The 17,500-nt window shown below is 43.4% G+C and overlaps 1 protein-coding gene across 1 annotated transcript in view; it reads left to right on the top strand.

Moving 5' to 3' along the window:
• LOC125041099 (ryanodine receptor-like) overlaps positions 1-17,500 on the top strand; it is a 173,633-nt gene that overhangs the window by 125,628 nt on the left and 30,505 nt on the right. Inside the window, 25 exon segments of the mRNA XM_047635851.1 lie at positions 839-1,053; positions 1,640-1,794; positions 3,292-3,416; positions 3,603-3,857; positions 3,976-4,179; positions 4,486-4,503; positions 4,505-4,651; positions 4,960-5,106; positions 5,326-5,487; positions 5,694-5,830; positions 6,486-6,654; positions 7,624-7,752; positions 7,983-8,127; positions 8,337-8,460; positions 8,569-8,796; positions 8,904-9,054; positions 9,297-9,446; positions 9,627-9,762; positions 10,417-10,662; positions 11,022-11,211; positions 11,556-11,829; positions 11,993-12,172; positions 12,291-12,425; positions 15,467-15,628; positions 15,760-15,984. Of these exon segments, the coding sequence (XP_047491807.1) occupies positions 839-1,053; positions 1,640-1,794; positions 3,292-3,416; positions 3,603-3,857; positions 3,976-4,179; positions 4,486-4,503; positions 4,505-4,651; positions 4,960-5,106; positions 5,326-5,487; positions 5,694-5,830; positions 6,486-6,654; positions 7,624-7,752; positions 7,983-8,127; positions 8,337-8,460; positions 8,569-8,796; positions 8,904-9,054; positions 9,297-9,446; positions 9,627-9,762; positions 10,417-10,662; positions 11,022-11,211; positions 11,556-11,829; positions 11,993-12,172; positions 12,291-12,425; positions 15,467-15,628; positions 15,760-15,984 (4,209 nt within the window).

Below are 17,500 nucleotides of genomic sequence, written 5' to 3'. Positions count from 1 at the left end.
TCAATCTAGCTTATTAAGATTGATTAAGCCTTAGCTTATTTTACTCTAGTGAACACCTCTGTCTTGTGAACGAAAGAGGTTATATAAGATTATTAAATAAGATATCTGTAGGTTTATAGTTTTTAGTTTTACAGAATAAGAACATGGCTAGAATGACGCACAATCATCACATAGTTAGTTATGACTTGATTTGTATAAGGATTAAGAGTTTTTTCAAGGGAACGTGATCTAACAGATACCCAGGAAAAACGTCATTATGGGAACACCAATATATTAATACATTTTAAAACATTTTTTTGTATTGTGCATCAGATGTTTTCTCAGGCACTCTTACGAATACAGAAATGTCCACGACCCTAAACATGTTCAGACAAGGGATATTTTAGAATATATATATATATATTTTTGAAATTCCAGTCCTACCACGAAAAGAAAATGTTAAGATTTCTTATTGGCTCTCAAGTGCATTCATATGAGATGACTGAAGATGACTTCAACAAATTTGGGTTTGTCTTTTTTTAGCATGATTTTATTAACATAGCTTTCCATACCCTTATGCTTGTAGTCTTATAATAATAATCTTTCACCGCATCAAATTTACTACGGATATTATAAGCATTATTATTGTTATTGCTAGTGATGATTTCAGTGTCGTGCAAGTCAGTCTTGTATATCTAGATCATGATTTAGACATTTATTTTGGCAATTTCCGCTTTTGCATATGCTTAAATCCAATCAAGCTGGCGCCAAAGAAGTATAAAAAAAGAGAAAAGAAAAAAAAATAAAGAAAATCCCTCACCATTAACCTAGCTTGATCTGACCTCCTCCGTGACCCCAGGACACCTCGCACGAGATGGTGGTCGCCTGCTGCAAGTTCCTTTGTTACTTCTGCCGGACGAGTCGCCAGAACCAGAAGGCCATGTTCGACCACCTGCCCTTCCTGCTGGATAACTCGAACATCCTGCTCTCGAGGCCCTCCCTGCGCGGCACGACTCCGCTCGACGTGGCCTACTCCTCGCTCATGGACAACACCGAGCTGGCTCTGGCTCTCAGGTAAAGGCGCTTAGGGCCAGGGGGAGGGTGTGGTAGTGATGGCGGGGGAAAGGTGCCGTTTCAGATCTTTTTTGTCTGCGTGTGTCTTTCTCTCTCTCTCTCTCTCTCTCTCTCTCTCTCTCTCTCTCTCTCTCTCTCTCTCTCTCTCTCTCTCTCTCTCTCTCTCTCTCTCTCTCTCTCTCTCTCTCTCTCTCTCTCTCTCTCTCTCTCTCTCTCTCTCTCTCTCTCTCTCTCTCTCTCTCTCTCTCTCTCTCTCTCTCTCTCTCTCTCTCCCTCTCTCTCTCTCTCTCTCTCTCTCTCTCTCTCTCTCTCTCTCTCTCTCTCTCTCTCTCTCTCTCTCCCCTCCCTCCTCCCTTCCCTCTCCCTCTATCTTTACCTCTCCCTCTCCCTTTACCTCTCCCTCTCCATTTTCCCGTCCCTCTCCCTATTTCTCTCCCTCTTTTTATTTTCCATCTCTTCCATCCCATTTCTCTTCTTCTCTCCCTCCCACTCTTTATCCACTCTTCCCTTTAACCCACAGTTCCAAAATCCCAATAAAAATACACCCACTCGAGCACCATTTGACTGCTTCCTTCCCGTTCCCCAGAGAGCATCACCTGGAGAAGATCGCCGTCTACCTGTCCAGGTGTGGTCTCCAGAGCAACAGCGACCTTGTGGAGCGCGGGTACCCAGATCTCGGTTGGGATCCCGTGGAGGGCGAACGCTATCTCGACTTCCTTCGCTTCTGCGTGTGGGTCGGAGGTGAGTGCGTGTGGTGTGTGGTTGGTTCTGTGCGTGTGGTTGTGTGAGCGGGTGGTTTTGGTGTGCGTATGTTTGCGTCTGATACTGTGTGTGTGTGAGTGTGTGTGTCAACGCCTGGTTATTTCTGTTTATGTGTGTGTAAGTGCGTGTGTTGACGGTGTTCTACTTGTGATTTTATGTCTGTTTTTTTGTGTGCGATTCTCGTTTTTGTGTGATTGTGTCAACGTTATGTGTGTGCGTGTGATTTTCTCGATGCATGAGCGAATGTTTTTCCTTTTTATGATTTTTGAAGAGAATGTATGTGTAAATTGTGCCACTTTTGAAATCTTTCTTGGTGTTTATATGGTGTGTGAAAGCCTGACTGAATTGCGAGTTTTGAATTAATTAGCTTCACAATAAAAGCGTCTCACTTCTGTAGTCTTTGCCGGCCTAACAGCATACCCTGCTTTTATAACTTTCCCTTTCATTTTTATAACGGTTAAGTCACACTAATATTTTCTTATGGTTTATGGTAGTGCAAAATTAGGTGCAATTTATGTGGATTATCATTATTATTTTTTGATAACTAAGAACACCTATTTTTTCTGATTTTTATTTTCGTTTCATGTACATGAAGTGTTAATAATTTTGCTTATCCACAATGAAAATTTAGTCTTTGCCTGTTGAGCTGTGAGTATTGTCCTGTCAACATTTTGTAAACAATGTCCTTTCCCTTTTTGAAGAAGCTGTCACCTGATTGGTCGACTTTCTTACGGGAGCGCCAATCAGACTGCAGCTTACAAACCAAAATAAAATCACATCCAACGAATAGCATGATGGCTCTCGGTGTAACATGTTCGTAGTGCTACGGTCTGGCTTGAGCTGGCCTGCAGTGTTCGCTCCCTTTTTACCAGGTCTGAACAGGGATCAAGAAGTACAAGGTACACGTGCACTGCGTCTCAGAATCTAGCTTTCCTCACTCGCTTTATTTTCCTCCCTGTTTTTCACTCACAAGTTGCCGCTTTTCCCTCCTCATCACTGACCTTATCAGACCATGTCTTCTTTGTCCTGGACTGTATTTTGGGGATACACATTGGTCATGCAGTGTGAAGTAAGTGCAGTTTCTTAGTTAAGTCACTTGTGAAATGTATTCATTGTAAAAGACGCGTGTATACCTCAAATGTCCTCTTTTCTTAACTACCAGAAGCATGGCACTTGAAAGTCAAAATGCAAATTGAAAAATTATAAATAAAAATAAGACTGTGCGTATTATATCGGATAAAACGTATGAAGTTTATAACAAAAATGGGAATATGGAATCTCATTCTTTTGAAAGTCAGTTTTCCAAGACCATTTGTTTCAAGTAAACTCAAAAAAAAAAAAAAGAGAGAAAAAGTTGGCCAAATTTGAAAACAGAGAAAAAGAAAAGTCATGTTAGATAATGGCCATTAAACGCAAACAATCTAGTTCGTCCTCATAGAAACCGCCCTTCTGAGACCGTTTTTGCTTTTCCTGCAGGCGAGAGTGTGGAGGAAAACGCCAACTTGGTCATCCGTCTGCTGATCCGCCGCCCGGAGTGCCTGGGTCCCGCACTCAGGGGTGAGGGCGAAGGCCTCCTCTGTGCTATCATCGACGCTAATAAGGTGGGTACACGGGTCCCGTTGGTTGGGCCTCTGCTGGCTTTGTTTATCTGGGGCGAGAGGGATATTGTAGAACGTTTGTCTGATTATAGCTTGCATTATCTCGAGCTGGAACAACCAGAAGGTTGCTGAATGTTGGGATGTTAATGAATATACAGGTTATTAATATTAAAATATCTCTTCCCGTAGATGTCCGAGCGCATCGCCCTTCAGCGCTTGGGAGCCGAGGCCGAGGGCGTCGTGCCCATCGAGCACCCAATGCCCGCAGGAGACGACGACGAGGACTACGTGGACACCGGCGCCGCCATTCTCAACTTCTACTGCACCCTGGTCGACCTCATGGGCCGCTGTGCCCCAGAAGCCAACGTCATCGCCCAGGGCAAGAATGACAGCCTTCGTGCCCGGGCTATTCTCCGCTCCCTCGTGCCCCTGGAGGACCTGCAGGTACATCGTGTTCCTCGAGGCAGATGAAGGGGATTCACGTCGCTATGATGAGATATGCCTTTATATCACCATTCATGTTTTCAGTTTTGTTTACGCCTTAATTTTTTTTCCTTTCAAGGGCGTTCTGTCGCTGCGATTTTCGCTGTCCAACTCCTCCGATGAAGGCAGGAGCGACATGCCCCCCGGTCTCATCCCCGCCCATAAGCAGAGCATCGTGCTCTTCCTCGAGCGTGTCTACAGCATGGACAACAAGGACCTCTTCTTCAGCCTCCTCGAAGACGCTTTCCTGCCTGACCTGAGGGCCGCCACAGCACTCGATAAGGTAAGACAAAAAATTTACTACATTTATGACAAACTCTTGTTACTTCTTTGACAGCAAAATCTTACGGCTTCATTAATGCCAAATTCCTGTTATTTCATTGACGGTAAAATCCTACTAGAGTGACACCAAATATTACTTCATCGACGAAAAAATATTTTTTATTGACGCCAAAATGTTACCATTCCACTGACGAAAGAAGCTCTCCACTTCACACTGTCCAGTATTTACAAAACACACAAATCTCCTGTACATCGCAACGCCATTCTAAACGTAGATTAAACAGTGGCGACATTTCTTTTTTCTCAGTCCGACGGCTCCGAGTCCTGAGATGGGTCTCGCCCTCAACCGCTACATCGGAAACTCTATCCTGCCGGCGCTCATCTCGCACTCCAGCTTCTACGCCGAGGCTGAGGCCCACGCGCCCCTGCTGGATGCCACGCTCCACACCGTCTATAGGCTCTCCAAGTGCAAGGTGGGTCAGAGTGTCTGGCGGCAGTGGATGAATAAGGATGTAAAAATAAGAAAATGTGTGTATGGTGTTCATTTTTTTAAATGTAATGTTTCATATTTATCTTCAATATCAATTTTATGTTTCAATTTTGAACTTTATCGCTGTTACCATCATCACTCCCAATATCATTTTCGTTATCATCATCAATAACATAATCGTCATCGTAATCGTAATCACCATCACCACCACCATCATCATCTTCCAACATTTCCTCCCCTCTCCCTGACTCATTAAGCATTTCTGACCAATTTCCCCTCTCTCGCCTCCAGATCCTGACGAAGGGCCAGCGAGAGGCCGTGTCCGACTTCCTGGTGGCTCTGACCCGCGAGATGCAGCCGGCCGCACTCCTGCCGCTCCTCCGCAAGCTGACCATTGACGTCTCCAAGTTGTCGGAGTACACCACCGTCGCCCTCAGGGTAGGTCTGCGGCGCCGTGTGGGCAGCAGTTTGGGAGATTTGGATGTGGATTTCAGTCATTATCTAGTCGTGTGATTATTTGAAAGTTTCTAGATTTTGAAACTCTACGTTATTATATTGTCATAGGTTTTAAATTTAGAAGAGTTCTTTCACGATTTGTCATACCTACTTTAGCAATTATTTTTTTCTTTTTTTTTAATTGTCATTTCCTTCCCATAGCTGCTGACCCTGCACTACGAGCGCTGCGGAAAGTACTACGGCTCCTCCTCCAACACCCCCGGCACCGCCTCCGAGGAAGAGAAGCGCCTGACCATGATGCTCTTCACCAACATCTTCGACTCCCTGGCCAAGATGGAGTACGACCCAGACCTGTTCGGCAAGGTATGTGGCCCGGGCCGTCGATGTGAAGAAACGGGATGTTAATAAGTTAGATAGAGCCTTTGATGAACTTGATAGATATGAGTAGTAGGAACGATGATGAATTAGCCAGGAATAGTTTCTCGAATCTTCAAAAAAAAAAAAAAAAAAAGATAATAAAGTATGAATACAGTAGTAATGCACATGTTCCCCCTTTCGCTTTCCCTCAGGCTCTGCCATGCCTCTCAGCCATCGGTTGTGCTTTGCCCCCCGACTACTCGCTCACCCATGGCTACGACGACGAGCTCTACAACACTGCCTCCTGCGCCGAGGGACCGTACAAGCCCGCGCCCATCAGCACGGATGAGTAAGTGGCCGAGCATCGATCTCGAATGCTCGGGGATCGCCTTTGTTTGTATGAGCAAATTCGAGTTTGGTTGCCGCTGTAGGGAGAATCGTGGTTAGGTAGTTTGGTATAAGGGTGAATATTTTTTTTTTTGTGCTGAGTTAATTAGGGAATATATATCACACTAGGATGAAGAAAGGGAGGATAGTGTAATAAATACTACAGGCAGAAATGTAGTGTGTTTTATCTCGGCTCTCGTCATAAAATGCTAAACAAAGCGCATATGAGATCTAACAAAGTGGTATCAAACTGGGGTTAATTACCCATGCAGGGGTGTTAAAGCTTTCTCGGGAGTAACGAGGCACTTTGTAAAAGTCATAGTTCTTTGGAGTAAATTGTGAATAAATATAATAAATAGGTTAATAAATTGCTAGATAAACAAATTAATTGAAGAAGTTAATGAACTAATATTTATCACAATCAAATAGTTGTCAATTAATTTCTTATGTATAAAGTGCATAACAATTCTGGATTCCAATATTTTTCTTTCCCTTAACTTCCCTATATGTGAAGAGGAATGGGAGAGGGGTAATGGTGATCCATCACAGCACTGCCAGTAGTACGATCACCAAGATGTTGGAGAACCGTCGCCCTAACACGATACTTTCTCCCACAGGGTGCAGTTGGACCAGGACATCGTGGATCTGATCAACAAGTTCAGCGAGCACTACCACGACGCTTGGGCCTCACGCAAGCTGGAGAGCGGCTGGACCTATGGTGAAGCCTACTCCACTGAGGACAAGATGCATCCCAGACTCAAGCCTTATTCTATGCTGTCGGATTACGTAAGTTCAAAGGGTGGTTAATAAGGTTGGGTTCTAAGACCCTGTTGGGCTTTAGAGCCTTGATTATCTGTCGTAAGAATTTGTTTCCTGTTTCCGGGTTATTTACGTTCTAAGGGTAATCGGTGAGGTTGTGTTTTAGGACCTTCATGTTTTTATTTTGATTTTTTGATTTTTTTACGTTTTCAAATTACGTAAGCTTCTGATGTGGGCGTCAGATTTAGATTTATGTATATAAGGTCAAGCTTGTTTCTTATTGTAGGATTGCGATAATTCCGGAAGTAATCGATAAGATAGGGACTTAGAGCCTTACTAATATTTTGCAGAAGTTTGTTTTCTGTTGTCGGATTGGATGAGCCTCTGCAGAAGTCGCTAATACTGAGATTTATTGATATTTCGTGGAAGTGTTTCCTGTTGTCTCATTGCGAAAGTTTCAGGAGTAAACAATAAGATTGAAACTTGTTTTATAATTCAAGAATTTGTTTCCTTGTGTCGGATTATGGAAGCTCTTAGGGTAATTATGATTGGTACAGTTTGGGTTTCAGGGCTTTGTTTAGATTTGGTGGAAGTTTGTTTCTTCTTGTTCCATTACGCGAGTTGCAAATGTGAATGTGGCCTCGAATAGATCAAGAGCCTCATTTGCGTTCAGGAAAAGTTTGTTTCTTTATGCATATAAATAATCTCTCTCCTTTTCGTTTGTTAGAAGGCTTACATGCTTGTTGATGAGGTTCACTTAGGATTTGATATGGGTTCTTGCTTTTAGACTCTCACCTTCTTATGCCTGAAAAGAACTTAAACAAACAAACAAACCAAAACGGCGTCTACAAACTACAATGAGAACACACACACACACACACACACACACACACACACACACACACACACACACACACACACACACACACACACACACACACACATATATATATAAACTTACTAACCACTCACTAACATGTCTTTCTTCGCCGGCAGGAGCGGGAACGATACCGCGAGCCTGTGAGGGAAGCCATCAAGGCCCTTCTTGCCCTCAGCTGGAACATCGAGTACGAGAGCATGGAGAACACGAGCGCCGGCCGAGAGCAGCTGCACCGCCAGGACACCGTAAGTTTCTTCTTATCATTAGTATTAATATTATTATTACCATTATTATCAATAGCATTATTATTATACCTAATATCATTGTTATTATCATTCCTTCTTCTTCCTCCTCTTTTTTTTTTTTTTTTTTGGGAGGTATTATACTTTCTCTGACTGAATAATCAACAACATTTAGGTGATTTCTCTTATTACCATTTATTACTCTTCAAATCGAATTTCTATTCCTTCCGCAGTCCGATCTGTACAACTACAACCCACAACCTGTGGACATGACCAACCTGACGCTGTCCAGGGAGATGCAGAACATGGCCGAGCGCCTGGCCGAGAACGCGCACGACATCTGGGCCAGGAGGAAGGTCGAGGAGCTGGAGGCTTGCGGTGAGTGGCGGGCGCGGCGAGGAGTGGACGTTTTAGATGCGGAATTGTTTATTCATGTGATTACTGTCGCAGAAGTGTCGAATTTGTAAAAGTATAGTATTCGAAGTGAATGATTATTTTATTTCCTTCAAGTTAGCGAATAAGAAAGGTGCATTAGTCATATATAGGTTAAAAAGACATATATGACAGCCCTCCTCTTCCTCTGGCAGGTGGCGGCCTGCACCCTCAGATGGTGCCATACGACATGCTGACCGAGAAGGAGAAGCGAAAGGACCGTTTCCGCTCCATCGAGCTGCTCAAATACCTTCAGTTCATGGGCTACAGGCTCAGCAGGTGAGTTACTTGCCTTGCCACGGTATCATACTCGCAAGAGAACTGAGAGCATGATCTCCCCAAACGTACCTAGTTGGTATATATTTCAGCTCGCTATTTCTCTCTCAGGAGCGGCGCCATTGAGGACAGCGGTGCAGGAGGCGCAGGAGCCGTCGAGCGTCGCTTCGCCTACAGTCTGCTCGAGAAGCTGCTGCAGTACCTGGACTGCGCAGCCATCAACATGAAGCTGCTGAAGCCCTCTGCTAATCTCTCCAGGCGAAGCTCCTTCAAGACTTCGACTAAGGATGTCAAATTCTTCTCGAAGGTCGTGCTCCCGCTGATGGAGAAATACTTCAGGTAAAAATGCCATTACTGGCGAGATTACTAAGCAATTGAAACAATTAATCGTAACTTTAATTTACTCGAGTGTTTTTCTAACCCCATTGTTTCTCTCTTCCCTTTAGCACCAACCGCAATTACTTCCTGACGGTGGCACAGACGTCGACTATGGTGGGTGCGGCGTCTCTGAAGGAGAAGGAGATGGTCGCTTCCCTCTTCTGCAAACTTGCTAATCTCATGCGTCTCAAGATGGTCTGCTTCGGTTCTGATACAAAGGTAAGGTCTAGCTGTAGACTTGACTTGTGATTGCAGATTTTACATTACGTCATCATTCACTATTTCTTTCCATTTTGTAATATTTCATGCTAGATAAAACTTTAAGCAAAACGTACGGTACATAGATAGCTCCTCAAAAGCCTATAGACTACAAAAAGTGTAGCCCAGAAGTAAGAGACCCTCATGTCCTTATGTCCCTATGTCCTTCCACATTGATCCCCGATACCTTTTTTTTATTTCAGGTTACGGTGAAGTGCCTGCAGGTGATAGTGCGTTCCGTCGACGCCAAGACGCTGGCCAAGAGTCTCCCCGAGTTCATTCGCACGTCGATGCTCACTTTCTTCAACAACGCAGCCGTCGATCTGGAGATGTGCATTCACTGTCTTCAGGAGGTGAGCAAACCTGGTGGTATTTTGGGAATAATTTCCTCTACTGTAGGCTGTATATTTTGAAAGTTCTTTTTTGAAATTGGAGTGGCAAATACGGGATAAAAATTCAGCTTCATTATTCTAGGAAAGACAAAATATAAAAGACTTGGACGGGCGTTTTACAGTGACATTTCTCATACACAGGGTAAATACGCCTACATTCGAGGTACTCACTTGAAGACTTCGGCATCTCTCAACTACGTGCAGACAGTTCTTCTGCCGGTGCTCACCTCGCTGTTCGATCACACGGCAGCCTGCGAGTTCGGGCAAGATCTCCTATGTGAGTAATGTGGCCTTTTATTATATATTTTCTTTCATTCTCTCTCTCTCTCTCTCTCTCTCTCTCTCTCTCTCTCTCTCTCTCTCTCTCTCTCTCTCTCTCTCTCTCTCTCTCTCTCTCTCTCTCTTTCTCTCTTTCTCTCTCTCTCTCTCTCTCTCTCTCTCTCTCTCTCTCTCTCTCTCTCTCTCTCTCTCTCTCCTCTCTCTCCCTCTCTCTCCCCTCTCTCTCCCCCTCTCTCTCCCTCTCTCTCCCTCTCTCTCCCTCTCTCTCTCCCTCTCCCTCTCCCTCTCCCTCTCCCTCTCCCTCTCCCTCTCCCTCTCCCTCTCCCTCTCCCTTTCCCTCTCCCTCTCCCTCTCCCTCTCCCTCTCCTTCTCCCTCTCCCTCTTCCTCTTCCTCTTCCTCTTCCTCTTCCTCTTCCTCTTCCTCTCCTCTTCCTCTTCCTCTCCTTCTCCCTCTCCTCTCCTTCTCCCTCTCCCTCTCCCTCTCCCTCTCCCTCTCCCTCTCCCTCTCCCTCCTTCTCGCTATTCTTCTCTATTCATCTCTCTTTCTCTTTCAACCCTTCCAGTCTGTTGAGTATCCTTAACCGTCAATAACTATAGTCATAATATAATAACAAATAAAAATAGTGCCTTCTATCTGGACCCTTTCCAACAGTGGACGAGATCCAAGTGGCTTGCTACAAGATCCTAGCGGCGCTTTACCAGCTGGGCACCGACCTCTCTCTAGATGGCAACAGGACCTTCATGAAGAAGGAACTGGACCGACATCGTCCGGCCATCGGCAACTGCCTCGGGGCCTTCGCTGGAACGTTCCCCGTGGCCTTCCTGGAGCCACTCATGAACAAGAACAACCCCTGGAGCATTCACAACCGCATTGCCGATCAGTCCCTGGAGGCTCAAGGTATGTGTAAGGGTTGTGGATGGTGAGGGAGGGAGGGAGGAGGAAAGAAGGGGAGTTTGTGGAAGAGGGGAGGAGAAGGATAATATAGTGGTAGAAAAGGATGATTATGAGGTGGAGAAAGAAGAGGAATGGAGGTGAGGTAGTTCGGTGAAGGGGATGGATGAAAAGGGATGTGTAGAGGGATGAAGAAGGGCGACAGAAGTGAAGAATAGTGAATGTGAAAGAAGAGGTGGACAAAGAAGAGAAAAAAAGTACAAAGAAAAGTGTCTCATTCAAACAAATCAAAGAGACTGATATAGAAAACACCTCCCCTTAAAAAATCTACCTCATTTCACCACAATTTTCTATCTATTTTCCAGAAATCATCGTGAAGATGGAGACAGCCATGCCGACCCTGGAAGCCGTCATGAAGGAAGTAGAGAAGTTCGTAGACGACGAATCCAAACACACCGAGTTCCCTTACATCATCGACGTCATCCTGCCCATGCTGTGCTCCTACCTGCCCTTCTGGTGGAATCAGGGACCGGATAACGTGAATCCATCTGAGGGGTGAGTGACAGGTGGATGGGTTGGTGGATTGGTAGATGGGAGGGAGAACAGATGGGTGAATGAATTGGTTGGTGTTGTGGGTAGATGGGTGGGTCAGTTGATGGTTGGTGGAATGGGTGGAAGATGGATGTGGAAAGTAGAGGGTTTAGTGGTTGGATGGATGGATGGAGAATGGATAGGTGAACTGATAGGTGTGTGGTTCAATGGATGGATGAAATAAAGACATAGAATGTCATAACTAAAAGAAAGACAAATGTCACCAGGCAAATACACAATCAAGAGGCTGAATTTGGACTATATAACATTCTCCCATCCTAATAAAAATATCGCCTCTATACCTTCAGCAACCACGTGTCGATGGTGACGTGTGAGCACATGAACCAGCTCCTGCGGCTGGTGCTGCGTCTCATCATGTTCAACGTGGGTGTGGAGAACGCCCCCTGGATGACCCGCATCGCCGGCTACACCCAGCAGATCATCATCAACTCCAGCGAGGAACTGCTCAAGGACGCTTACCTTCCCCTGGCCGAGAGGGTCCACAAGCGAACGGAATACATGTACAGCAAGGAGGAGAATCTCAGGAGCTTCCTCAAGTCCACCACCGAAGATACAAGTCAGGTGGGTTTTAATTCGACGTCCTATCGTGATCCAAACTGTTCGTTCTGTATGGTAGAAATACCCTAGTTTGTTGAACAATGGCTGAAATACACTTCACACAAAAAATGTATAGCATTGATGTTTTAAACATTTAAACTTAAATAAAATGCATTTTCTCCTTCAGGTCGAGAGCCAACTTCAAGAGGAATGGCAACTGCTCACGAGGGACATATATGCCTTCTATCCTCTGCTTATCAAGTACGTCGACCAGCAGAGGAACCACTGGCTCAAGCACGGTGTCCCAGAGGCTGAGGATGTGTACAACCGTGTCTCACAGATCTTCCACATCTGGTCAAACTCACAGGTAAAGCATTCGAGAAAATCGTTCTTTGACTGATAACTTAAATCAATTAAACAAACAAAAAAGCATAAGACACATATCATCATTTGCCATTGTAAAAATACCATTCTCTCCTTCTCAGTACTTCCGACGAGAGGAGACGAACTTTATCAGCCAGAACGAGATCGACAACATGACCCTGATCATGCCCACGGCCTCCTCCCGCAACCGCAGCGCCGTTCTGCCCGAGGCGGCGGCTGGAGGCGGCAAGGTAAAGGTAAAGCATGGTCCGCCTGGAGCGCTCTCTCTTCTTCCCGAAGGGGGCGGTCACTCCCCAGCACTTGCAGGCCTCAGACACGTAGTCGGGAGTGGACAGATTCCCCTGCGGTGGATGCAAAAGTATTTCATTGAGAATTCTTACCTCGAGTTTTCTTGGTTTTACTCGATATTTTGAGAGATTAATTACGCTCTTTATCACGATTATCCTTGTTCTTACTTGATAGTTGAATTAAGTAATTACGATCTCATTATATTTAAGTGACTACGTGGCACTGAGTTGGGTGCTGGCCTGACACCGCCCCCCCACAACCAAGCTTCCGTCTGACTCTACTCACGAAAGAACTAAACAAGATCTAGGCAATTATTAAAGATCTTGTTTGTCTCTCGTATAGAATCGAAAATATGTTGAGTCACTCTTGTGTAGAGACATCTGACAAAGATAGAAGTAATATATATATAAAGAATTATGAAAGAGAATATTAGATTAGAGTAATGTTATGATATATTGCAATTAATTATGTGATAGAATAAGGGAATGTTTATTTTCATGTATATTTATTAATCTACCTATTATAATGATTATGCATTGAACAGTGACTGATATAAATGTTGTCTGTTGAATTAGAAGCTTCCATAGCTAGCTCATATATTATTTTGCTGTAGAACTAATCCTGAATATTATGCTGTTAATTTATCACGAAAGCTTCATAGATATATTTAAATTGCTTCTGTATCTTTTTTCTTATTCTTCAATCTTTTGGGCCAAATTTTTGTTTCTGGAAGGCATTGGCGGTGGTGAGTGTTGCCATATCGTTGGTGCTCTTTTTCCCTCCCTCCTTCGGTGCTGCCATCTCGTGCTCCGATGTGACATTAGTTTTGGATCTCACCATGTATCTATCTGTATATATATATATATTCTTTCGTTTTGTCGTTTAAAGCAAACTGGACTACAAACCATGACAGTATGTATATATTGTTCCTCTGTTTGCAGTGCATTTCATGATTTTCGTGCACTTGCACATGTCAGTTTTCCAGTGGCTGGTATGTTAAGCTTTTCTGAATGCAAAAAAAGAGAGAGAAAAAAAAAACATGTATATATTGATACCTAACTCATCCATTTAAAAAAAGAAAGAAAAAAAAAAAAAAGTTAATATAAAAATTCAGAAAAGACTGATATCTCTGTCTAAAGAGAACACAGATGTTGATATCTAATGAATAGAGTAAAAAAATTGCAGAGAGATTGCACGTCTAGATGAAACTAGACTGACCCCCCCACCCCATCACTACTTCATGCCCCCCCCCCCGCAGTCTCCGTGTTAGCCCCCCCCCCCCCCCCCCCCCGATACCAAGCGCTCCGGGTCGCATGTGGGTTGTTTCTCAATCCATATTTTTTTGGTCATTATTGTTATTATTATTATTTATTTGTTTACTTATTTCCAGTATTTTTTCTTTACGTTGCTTTCGCTTTGGACACAGCATGGCCACTATGATTAAAACAAAAATCTGTGGCCGCTTTATTATGGATGAAAAAAAAGACAAAATAAGATTAGCTTGTTTTTCAATTATTTTATTTATACGTTTATTTGCCTCTTGCAGTAATGTGATTCATGCAAAGAGGGTTTTCTTCTGTTTTTTGGGTTGCTCTCTTTTGTTTAAGGAAATATATTGGCTTTCTTTTACGTTTATTTTTCTTTGGTTCTCGTTTGTTTTTTTTTGGAAGTTCCTCCAGTTTGTGTTGCAGGGTCGACATTCAGTTCTGCATGTCTGTTTGTTTTTTGGCGTTTGATATACAGTTTTTTTTTATTATTATGATTATTTTTTTTTTGAAGATTATATTTTCCCCCTCTTTTTTTTTTTTTTAAACCATGCATTTTGCTGGTACCCAAAAAAAATGATCGTGCTGCTTTGGAATGCCACTCTTTCTTCAGTTTATAGCTTGTGATTATTGCCACAGCGAAATTAAGTTCATTTTCATGAACCTGCTGATACATCTCCTTTTTTTTATTACTTTTTCCCAATACAAATTAAAGATCCATATTCTTTATTCATAAATATACTTTATGTACAGTATATACATACATACATATACATATATGTACGGTATATATATATATATGCAGATATATATGTCTGTATATATTGATAGAGTATGTATGTAAGTATGTATTTTATTTTTTTGATAACGTGTGACTGTTTCCATTTTTTTTTTTACCTCAGTCATATTTTTTCCCTAAGCAATATCCAACGCTACTAGTATGTAAGGCATCTACCCTGATAACTAGTTAGTTATACAGGGTTATTGGATTCGTCTCTAGACTTGTGGAGTGAGGGAGCCAAGTCTTATAAGAAACACGCATTAGTTTTGTCATTGGCACTGGCACGTTCTGTTGACACTTCACTCGTCTTTTTTTCTGGAGGAGGTTCACATTACACTGCATTTTGGATTATGGGGTAGTGGTTGCTTGTTATTTTGTAATTCAAGGACAGTGTTCATTTATTTCTCTTTCAGTCATTCTATCTCTCTCTTCATCTCCCTTTTTGTCGGTCTCTCTCTCTCTCTCTCTCTCTCTCTCTCTCTCTCTCTCTCTCTCTCTCTCTCTCTCTCTCTCTCTCTCTCTCTCTCTCTCTCTCTCTCTCTCTTCCCTTCTTTCTTTATCTCTCCGTCGTCTCCTAGTTCATTTTCCCACACTTATATGCACAATACATAAGGAATCTTTATGGAAATAAAGGCAGAAGCTGGAGACATTAATAAAATCACATGATATTACGCACTTCAATGTATACTAAAGGGACATCAATACAAACAGGTATGTTGACAAAATAGGTGAGAATCAATTGAATCAGGCTTTTATAACTTTTCCCATGAGTCTATAATGATAAAGAAAACAACACAGATTAGATAAAGATAATAGACATAAAACGTAGCCTATGACGAGGTAAACTCCCAGACAGGTTTAGGATAGTCTAGATAGTCTATGCAGGCGCTTAGATCCTCTTCTCAAAGAATGAGGTTCAGGGGCTCTTCGATCCCTTTTGCAGAAGAAGAAGAGGCGCGCCGACGGCAAGAAGATGAGCAAGGAGAAGGAACTCGCGTCCTCTCTCATGGTAGCTTGTCTGAAGCGTCTCCTGCCAGTGGGTCTCAACCTCTTCGCAGGTCGAGAACAGGAGCTCGTGCAACACTGCAAAGAGAAGTTCCTTGCGGTTAGTTTTCATTGTGGGATTCTTATTGTTTTTTATTTATTGTGGATTCTGAAAGATTATAGGTTTGTTATTCATAATTAAACTCTTGAGGGAATGTTCAGAGAGAATCACAGTCGACTCCGCCCATGCAGAAAGTACCTGAATCCGAGATCTTGGTGTTCGCCAAGACTCAGCTGACGTTGCCCGACAAGATCGACCCGTCTGACGCCATGAATTGGCAGCACACGTTATACTCGCGCCTCGGAGGCGGCCGCGTCCCGAGGGAAGACGACGAAGAGAAGAAGCTGGTCCCGACCGTAGACGAGACCGTCGATAACATCGTCGCCATGGCTAAGGTCCTCTACGGCCTTCATATTGTGAGTATCGCTGACCCCAAGTGCAATCTAAGGGACACGTGTTGTGTACGTCTCGCAGGCCTCTTTCAAAAGTGTTCAGCACGCCAGTGTTTATCATCTTCATTCTCATCATCTTTTTTATTTACTCTGTAAGAACACATAGCTTTTGGGATACTGGAACCTTTATGAGAATGCATACAAAGCCTACACACTTTGTTTCGCATCTACACTTGCATTAAGACACACTGGTATAGTTGATATGAACACTTTATTTGCATGGATTAAAGTTATATTTTCTGGCACATAGAATAAGTTTTGATTTAATTTGATTTATTCACGAATTCATTAAAAATACAAAAGCTTGGAATGTCATTAAGTAACTAGATGTTGCACGTAAGTCTTGCATAGAGATCAGTGCTGTCTGGGAGTGAACAGGAAGACCTCCAAAGGGTAAAAAAAAGGTCGTAGATATTCTCTGGAACGACTTTCTTTTGGCATAGACCTTTCCTCATGATCACAAAAAATGAGACTTGGAGGTCGTCTTGGTAACTCCCCCAAGAGCTCCCCGAAGAGTAAGTTAACTGGGTGCCGCGGCTCGACAGATCGACCACCCTCAATCGTCCAAGGAAGTCTGGCGTTCAGTCGTGTCCATCCAGCGCAAGCGAGCCGTCATCGCCTGCTTCAGACAGACGTCCCTCCACATGATGCCAAGGTACCTGGGTTTCCTGGAACGGTAGTAGGTCCAGGGCCCAGCTGTGCTGCTGCTGCTGCTGCTGTCATTGCTGCTACTGTGGCTGACAAGCGCTGTGCAACATTGCCTTGTGCGAAGACGACACTCCCGTTCTTCTCTCTTAACTGATATTATCAAGGAAATTATCTTACACATTTATTCATGAAGAATTCCTTTTTGTGTCATGCAGTGAGTGTCGTCATGCACAAGGGAAAATGACGCGCTGCCATAGCTGTGCATGATTTTCGCCTATCGCTGTAAAGCCTTTTTCTGCACTGTGAAGAAGCACTGCCCAATGCTTCCGTGTTCTTGCCGTGCATTTTAGAACATTGGTTTGGAATATTGTTATTTTGAATGATATCCTATTGTATGATCCTTGTCAAGATAAAAAAGTTGATGATTTCACGCATTTTAATTTTTATCAGTCAATTCAGGTAACCAGACTAACTGATACAATGATTTCCATAAGATATAAAAATTCTGAACAAATTGATATCCAACAATTCAAAATTTTGTAATAGTGATCCTACTAATCATTAACATCTTCGTTTTGGTAGAAAAGCCAGAGGGGCGAAACTTAGAGAGACGGTAGAGTGTGGGAAAGAAGAAGAGAAGAAAAGGGTTTCCAAAATAGACATAGTAGAGAGTAATAAAGGGTTTCTAAAAAAAATGACAATTTTTTAAAATGAACACCTACCGGATACTAAGTCACGGCCCTGTGGTCGCCCCACCCGCCTAGAGATTAACTGAATGGGACGAGAGCGTCCACCCTGGCACACACGCAGCCCCTCGCCTCTCGCTTCAGTC

This window comes from Penaeus chinensis, chromosome 30 (genome assembly GCF_019202785.1).
Source record: "Penaeus chinensis breed Huanghai No. 1 chromosome 30, ASM1920278v2, whole genome shotgun sequence".
In the NCBI taxonomy this organism is placed as follows: domain Eukaryota; kingdom Metazoa; phylum Arthropoda; class Malacostraca; order Decapoda; family Penaeidae; genus Penaeus; species Penaeus chinensis.
The sequence above is the reverse complement of the archived record's forward strand: the minus strand, read 5'-3'. Positions and strand labels throughout refer to the sequence as shown.